At 40.4% G+C, this 7,828-nt stretch overlaps 3 protein-coding genes across 4 annotated transcripts; 1 reads left to right on the top strand and 2 right to left on the bottom strand.

Annotated features, from left to right (window-relative positions):
* Window positions 1–1,295: 1,295 nt before the first annotated feature.
* calub (calumenin b) lies at window positions 1,296–3,626 on the bottom strand. Of its 2 annotated transcripts, XM_085913450.1 has the most exons (7): window positions 3,535–3,626; window positions 2,631–2,885; window positions 2,262–2,455; window positions 2,020–2,186; window positions 1,882–1,942; window positions 1,586–1,782; window positions 1,296–1,480 (listed from the first exon to the last, which is right to left on the bottom strand). In XM_085913450.1, the coding sequence occupies exons 2-7, from the start codon at window positions 2,858–2,860 to the stop codon at window positions 1,376–1,378; spliced, it is 954 nt and encodes a 317-aa protein (XP_085769576.1). In that variant the 5' UTR covers window positions 2,861–2,885; window positions 3,535–3,626; the 3' UTR covers window positions 1,296–1,375. The 2 variants fall into 2 exon arrangements, with proteins under 2 accessions (XP_085769576.1, XP_085769575.1); XM_085913449.1 differs by having other exon boundaries at window positions 2,020–2,455.
* A 143-nt stretch (window positions 3,627–3,769) lies between these two features.
* Window positions 3,770–5,326, bottom strand: gtf3c6 (general transcription factor IIIC, polypeptide 6, alpha). Its single transcript, XM_085914707.1, has 6 exons — window positions 5,191–5,326; window positions 4,879–4,959; window positions 4,709–4,772; window positions 4,383–4,427; window positions 4,196–4,294; window positions 3,770–4,121 (listed from the first exon to the last, which is right to left on the bottom strand). The coding sequence occupies exons 1-6, from the start codon at window positions 5,212–5,214 to the stop codon at window positions 4,066–4,068; spliced, it is 369 nt and encodes a 122-aa protein (XP_085770833.1). The 5' UTR covers window positions 5,215–5,326; the 3' UTR covers window positions 3,770–4,065.
* A 454-nt stretch (window positions 5,327–5,780) lies between these two features.
* Window positions 5,781–7,641, top strand: LOC147055287 (B-cell receptor-associated protein 29-like). Its single transcript, XM_085914779.1, has 8 exons — window positions 5,781–5,829; window positions 6,150–6,282; window positions 6,455–6,555; window positions 6,625–6,772; window positions 6,845–6,980; window positions 7,059–7,155; window positions 7,277–7,377; window positions 7,445–7,641. Exons 2-8 carry the CDS (start codon window positions 6,191–6,193, stop codon window positions 7,478–7,480), a joined length of 711 nt encoding a protein of 236 aa, XP_085770905.1. The 5' UTR covers window positions 5,781–5,829; window positions 6,150–6,190; the 3' UTR covers window positions 7,481–7,641.
* Window positions 7,642–7,828: the final 187 nt, after the last annotated feature.

Genomic DNA, 7,828 nt, shown 5'->3' with positions numbered 1-7,828 from the left:
CCTTTACACAACAGCCTGCCAAAGACCTTGATGTGACTCAGAGAGCAAAGGCAAAATTGGCAAATAGCCGTGACGTAATAACCTTCAGATATCGCAAGATGTTTTTGTTAACCCAATCCTTCTTTTAAAATAAATTCAATATAATTTAGATTAAGCAAAGTACTCAATTTAAAGTAAGTTGGTTGGTTCTAGGTAGATAAAAATTAATTCTAGGTAGATTAAAATGAAATGACTAATTCTTACAGCTCTTTTTGTTGCTTAAAAATAGTGTTAGTTCACATGCAAGTTAACACAGTCATCTAGGACAGTAACACTGAGCAATAAATGATTTATTTTGACACATTAGCGTGTGAATTGGTTTGATACACATTAAATTAATCCAAAAAGTAAAAACTGCTGTCTTAAATTTACACAAGATTGAAATTAAAGGGTAGGAATTAACATTCCTTGAAGTTGTGATGCAATGCATTCAATCCTTTGTTTGAATGGAATCCATTTTGTTATGACAGTGCGTGTTTGCCACACAATTAATTTCCATCCAGAATTTAAGGAGACGCGATAAATAGAAGCCAAACTGTCAGATTGTATATTTTTTTACATAGTTTTTATTAAGATATTTTCAATCACAAAAACTGGACTTGATCGTCAGCTCAGTTTGCAGAACAACATATTTACAGTTAAATCTCTACAAAAAAGGCTTCTTAAGCAGAGAGCCAATAAAAAAAACAACTCAACAAACATGTTAATGATGTAAAAGTATGCACAGTGGTTTTAAATGTTGGTGGTGATAATATCAGCATAGCAAAGACATTTTATACTCAAGTGATGAAAAAATAAAGGCTTGTTTGAGTGTTTTTTGGCTTGGCACATAAAACAAAGTGTAAAATGATGCCAAAAGTCGATGTCAGTCATCAAAAAAAGACAAGAAAATGTACTGTACACACAAATACATGCACAACTTATAGCGATGACGCAACAGAGCACTCTGTCCATAAATGTTGATGCCTTAAACTTATAAAGTGAACAAAAGGGTCCATTTTTTTAAAAGTCCAATTTAGCCCTTGTTAGATATTCTAACGGTGCAACAATGTCGATAAATCAGGCTAGGTTATTGTCCAGTGCATTGCAAAAAAAAGAAAACAAAAGCACCCAAACTATTCTGCATGCATTAACCTTTGACTTTCTTATCCAGTCAAACTGGATCAAACAATGAAGCTTTGCAAAAAGTGTGTGTGCGTGCGCATGACAAGAGACATTCAAAAAATCAAATAAATTAGATGACCTGTGTGTCTATATAAAAAAAAAAAAAACGGTGATATCCACTGAGGAGTAATGAGGCGTGGTGAACACAAAGTCTTTGCGGACGGCTGCAAATTTAGAACTCGTCGTGCCGAGTGAGGGCTTCTCCGAAGTCAGTGGCCTGGCTGCCCACAAACAGGTCGTACTTGTCCACGATTTCATCCTTGGTCAGGACGCCGTCCTGGCGGAAGGAGGGTTCAAATTAATTTATTATACAGAAAATTCAGAACCAATTTGAACCTTGAGAGTGTTCGGCAAGCCTTGCATGCGGGACGCGAGGGCTTACTTTGTTCGTGTCGGACTCGTGGACCAGGTGCTTGGCCTCGGCCTCTGCGTGGTCGTAGTCGTTTGGCAAGATCCAGTCCCGTGTCTCATCCCTGTCCATCTTGCCGTCTTTGTTCTTGTCCCGGAACTCGCTGAACTGCTCCCTCTCCGTCTTCACCCACTCGGGCTCGGTGGTGCCTTCCTCGTTGTACATATCACCTGTGAAGAGGTACATCACCATGGTCAGGTTCTTCTTGTGTTGCCATCAATCAGCTTTCAGAGCCTAAAGTGGCTCTTTTGATTTTGATTTGAACTCACCAATGTACTCTTCCAGGTCAATTAGGCCATCTCCATTCTTGTCGATGTCTTCCATCGTTTCCTACGAGGCAGGGCATTGTGAACAAACAGCTACCGTGAAAGCGGCGCGCTACCTGCCCGGGCGTTGTCATCACTCACGATCACCACGATATCCTTCATGTGGTCGAACTCCTCGGGGTGAATGAAGGCGGTGAATTCTTCTTTGGTGGCCTTCTGGTCACCGTCCTGGTCAGCCATTTTGAACCTCCTCTCATCCCGCACCATCATTTGTCTGTAGCTGAAGTCATCTTCGGGGTCAGGTTCATCTGGGGTCAAAGATTTGAGAATTGGCGGCATAATGGCGGATTTTATTTTTATTGCGGCTGACGGTTCGTTCTTACCGAGAATGTATCCGTATGTGGCGTTCTTGTACTCCTCCCATGACACCTTGCCGTCTTGATCAAGGTCATGCGTCTTCCACTGGCGATCCACGTCCTCGTAGATCCACCTCTTTTGCGCGTGCTTGATCCATCTCTTCATCTCATCCTCTGTCACGACACCGTCCTTGTCTTCATCGATGCGCTCCACAAGCATGCTGCAGACAACACAAGAGCAAATCGATGAGAAACAGATCGTAGGGGAAATGGTAGCAATATATATATATATTTTTTTTTTTTTTAACGTACTGAGCATCACCAACACTAACAAGCATTGTATCCCTTTTATCTTTGGTAGCACTTTTCAGAAAAAAAAAAAAAGAACAACTTTACCCGAGTCGCTCCTTGCTCTCCTCCGGAGTGAGCTGATCAAAAGTCTTGGCCTCCTCTTGGCCCAAGAAAGCCTCGTGGTCGTACTCAAAGTTCTCTGCGTCGTCATGCTCCCGGTTGCTGAGCGGGTCGTCGTGGTGGACGCGGTCTTTCTTGTCGGTGGGCTTGCTGGTGGCATACACCACACAGAGTGCAAAGCACATTAAAAACGGCCGCAGCTCCATCCTCCCCATGTAGACGCGGCAACCCTCTCTGCACCTGCGTGGGTGAAATGGTACACTGTGTTACATTGTTTGCAAGGGAAGGAAAACACAATGTGTCCTCATGTCACTGTCAAACACCTCCATTGTCATTTGAGGTATTAATCTCCAGAATTCATAGCTGGCAAAGCCATACTCTGAGGCTGGATGAGCGTTGATATTTTCTCAAGCGTCTGCTGACTGGGGATGATGAAACATGATGTCATTACTTTTGAGTTAGACTCCAAAAGAACATCCATGGAAGTCTTGCAACGTAGTTATCTCGTGCCAATCACAGAAGAACTATTTCAAGATCAATCACGCTCCTTCAACCTAGAAAACTAAACCCTGCAGACGCTTAGGTAACAAAAATAACAACAGAGGAAGTGGCACATCTTTAAACGTACAGAACACAATACTGGTAAATAAATGGGGGGGGGGGGGGGGGAGTGACTGATTACGGTTGAAGAAGAGTGACCGTTATATTAAAACGGACTTGCTGGTGCTACATTTGATCGAGGCTAGCTTAGCGCAACATTTCTATAACATATTTTACAACGTCTAACGCGCAAAGTTGCTCCGGATATTGTGTAACACATACTGGCGACATTTAAATCAAACGACATTTGGGTTTTAATTGACTCCAAATTTATTCCAAGATGACTTACCGATGCCTTGAGACAAGTTCGTCGATGTGGCCGTCGACTCCAGGAAACACACCCGTGCAGTTTTGATGGTCGAACACCGCGTAGCCAATGACGTTGCGAGGACGCAGATGGCATGTCGCTCGCTCATTGGTCCACATCCTTTGAGCATCATTGATTGGATTGGCCAAAAACCGCCACGTCCTCAAAGGCAATCTTTCCTATTCAGTCAACGTTTCCAACTACGTACAACAGTCAAAGTCGGATATTTTTATTCCATGTTTCAAAACACATTAACTACAAAAAACTGCAAATCACAAAATGTACATAAAAAAAAAAAAAAGCAAAACATAAGCTTACTGACAGGGTGACAATGTCAATAAAAATAGCAAAAATATTTGTTACTCCATATTGACAGGGACACATGGAAAATACAAATGACACTGTCAAAATGCCTGATTCATTAAATAATAACGTGAACCATAAAACTAAAATACAACAAAAGAGCTTGTTTCTTCACTTGGCTCATCACCATCTTCATCGCACGTCTGGTGTTCATCCTTCCGGTTTTGTTTCTTCGACTGTGTCGGCCTGCTTATTGCCTTCTGCGCCTGCCCAAAAAGACGCCCACACAAAAACAAAGTTCTATTGTGATTTTGTACCACACAACAATGTTATCGATTACCTGCATCGTTTTCATTTTCTTTCTTCGTGCTGAGGAAGACCCGCTGCATCATGAGTTTCTTCACCGTTTGACACTTGTACGTGAGGTTAGATACACCGCCTTATTTTCCCGTAGATAAGCACAAACATCAAGATCAAGTATGTCTGTGGCAAAAGCAGTGCCAGAAATCTTTCAGAGAAGACATTACCTTTGTCTGCTCCCTCCTCAAAAAGAACGCATGTTCCTACGGTATCTTTGGAATGGGAAATTGGTGGGGGGAAAAAATGTAAATAAATGATTGCTTTGAAAGTCTGTCAGTATCTGCTTAAGTGTGAAGATGTACAATAAAACTGCTAGGTTTTATTTTTACATAGCTTGATCCATTTGGTCTTGTAGCCATATGGTCTGTTTACTATATTAATTTCTTGTTCTGTTACCTGACCGGTTTTTAAAGATAATACAAGGTACAAACTATTTTTGTTCTCAACAAACTTGTTTGAAGTTCTTTCCCACAACAGTGACGCTTCTTCTTACCTTGATATTCACCTGCAAACACGTACTGGCCCACTTGCATCATTGGCTGCTCACTGTCAATATCCTATCAGACAAATGCTAATTAGTTGGTAAAAGAATCGCAGAGACAGACTTTGTTTATTTTATTTTTTTGAGACAACAAAACCCCAATAACAAAAGTCCAAACTTACCAGTATTTTGCAGGTGCCCCGCGACTTGAACATAGCATCATTATTTATGATCCCAGAGAGTTCGACAACAACAATTTGCTCCTGGACACAGGCACGTAATATATCTGTCAAAATTGACAAACCTAATTGTTTTGATAGTTTAAAAAAATGTGCAATAAAGAACGCAGAGAGCAGCGCAAGAAAACTGTTTTGGTGTGGACAGCATGGACGTACAACCGTGTCTTAAACTCCCTACAAAACCTAACGTGCTGGCCACACAATTATGTTTTCCAAATCTAAAAGCAATTTATTTACATTGATAATATCACGTACCTCCTCTTCCCATTCATCATCCATGTTTATTGTCACGTTCCCCACGCAATGGGGTCAATGTTTACTCTCTTGCCGCCTGTATAAAACCATTGGCTTCTACTACTTCCGCGATTGGTACGGTGGCCGAGAATGTAGAATATGACGTCATTCTGTAATTGGGCTTCCGCACCAGTGAGTGTCGCTGTGGTCCATATAATTTATTCTCTTGTGGAGGACATATCTTTAGGCTGCATTTTGTTTCTTCATTTATTGTTGTGTTCAGTGATTTTTTTTGTTGAGCTTTGGGCCTTCGTACTACTGCTATTGTTATTAATTAATACCTTTAAGTACTGAAGAAAATGAGTATTATGTTTGTTAAGAAATCAGTTCACATTATAATCCAAATAAAAATAATGTTGTTGTTTTTTTTTTACCCAAGTGTAAAATATGAATAAAATACAAACATAAATACACAGTTTTTTGAAAGAACATAAGTGTAATCTGACCAATGATCAATTAATGAGGGAAACTATTTTGTGCTTCTAAAGTGATTGACATATGAGACTGTTGTGTAGCACACACGCAGCTGTTGTGCGTGCATGTGTGCATATGTGTGTGTGCATGGACTTTTCTGTATGTGCTGAGCTCACGCAACTTCTGGTAAGTCAAACTCTTTGTAATCTATTGCTCTAACTTGCTTTGTTTAATTGAAATATATCTTACTGTCTCCTCACTTTTGAATTGGGTAATGAAATTAAATACTGGTGGGCGGGTGAGGAAAAAAAGCACTTATAAATAGAAAAACAAGAAACAAAGCAGAGTTCTTCGATCTTAGATTCGTCCTCTCGGCAATTGGAACGAAAAAGCTTCTTTGTACTTACTGAAAAGACAACTATTTGTGCAAAGGTCATTAAAAAGTCATAAAAATGTCTACAGTCAGCATGAACTGATTTTTTTTTTTTGCTTCTTGACTCATTTAGGAAAGTGCCCGTTCGTCCTATGACCAAAGAAACAGACCAAGATGACACTTCAGTGGACAGCCGTTGCCTTCTTTCTCTATGTCGAAATAGGGATCAACCTCATCCTGTGTGCACCTTTTGTATCAGCACAGAGGTAGAATATAAAGTTTACTACCTTGGAAAAATGAATATTTGGAATTCGTGCTAGAATTACATGTAAATAATTTATTTGTTCAATTGTTAGTGGTGAAAAAAAGTTATTTTAGTTGTGTTTTAGTCTCTGTAAAAATTAAAACTGTAGTAGTACATAAAAAATATTTTTGCAGATGGCGCATGGTATTCAGTTGGAGAATATGGAGGTGGTTATCCCCTTACTGGAATAAGTGTTTCTTCACCATGATCATGGTTCTTGTTGTTCTGTTCCTCGGTGAGCTGGACACCTCGATAGTTCATTTTAACTACAAAATGTGAGTCTAACACTTTATCTACCTCTCAGATGCTGCTCGAGAGGTACACAAGTATTCAAACCCCGAACCGATGCAAGAGGCTCAGGTGAACGCCAATCTCTTCGACCATCTTCACATGAGGCTCTTCAGAGCGCAGAGGAACCTCTACATCTCGGGATTCTCAATCTTCCTCTGGCTGTTAGTTTGATTTGCGACTACTCATTGAAAAACAGATATTTGTCACATGTGTGCATTTTATGTATGTTCCAGTGTCATGCGACGGGTCATCGTCTTGCTCAACCAGGTGGCTGTTGCTACGGAGAACAATGCGGGTCTTCAGGCACAGATGGAGAGCGCTGCCGAAGCCGCCAACAAACATCAAGAGGACAACCGTGTACTCAAACAAGTCAGAAGAAATCACAATTTTACGACAGGACTTTGTATCGGAAAGTATGACTTTGGTAAATCTAATCATTGTCCCCAGACTCTCGTGGGTGAGGAAAAGGTCATTTCAGAAAAGAATCAACAGCTGAAGATTGAAGTTGAAAGCCTGTCCAGTCAGCTGAAGATGGCAAAAGAGGGTGAGTTTTTGCCACAAAAACGTTCTTTTCACTCAAATAAAAAAAAACATTGAAATATGATGATTGAATATGTGACATTATTAGCAAAAAGAAACTTATTTGAAATCCTGCTTGTGTGTAGCCGTGCACAAGTCCCACGCTGAAATGGAGGGCATAAGCAGACAGGCCAAAGGTCTTGCCAAGGAGTACGACCGACTGCTAAGCGAGCATCATCAGCTCCAGGTAAATAAACATGAATCTCTTGATTCTTAACTCTTCTAATTATTTCATATTCTTTTTTGATCCTCAGAATCTTCAGAGTGCTCCAGACAAAAAGATCCAATAAACACGGAAGGACACTGACAATTCATGAAGGGGACATGTTATTTATCGAAAATGTAATTTTTTATTGTTTGTATATAAATAGTGGTAGCTTCAGATAAGCTGCGGCTCAGATGTAGTGAAAAAATGTGCAATAAAGGCACTGTAATGCTTTTGCATGTGGGCAAGGAGAGCCACGGTTACGTGTGTCCTTTTAGTAATTTATTGAACGGGACAAACAATACACAAACGAAATAAAAGGGCTGCCTCGTGCCAACCCAACCCCAGTTCAATCTATCGAATCCATCGATCTAATCTAATCGGTAATATTGAAATCAAAACGTGCCGCACTTATCAGGTGAACGTGCCAGGA

Source organism: Syngnathus leptorhynchus, chromosome 6, assembly GCF_054491065.1.
Source record: "Syngnathus leptorhynchus isolate UIUO chromosome 6, UIUO_Slep, whole genome shotgun sequence".
In the NCBI taxonomy this organism is placed as follows: domain Eukaryota; kingdom Metazoa; phylum Chordata; class Actinopteri; order Syngnathiformes; family Syngnathidae; genus Syngnathus; species Syngnathus leptorhynchus.
Note: the sequence above shows the minus strand (reverse complement) of the source record. Positions and strands in the feature narration are given on the sequence as shown.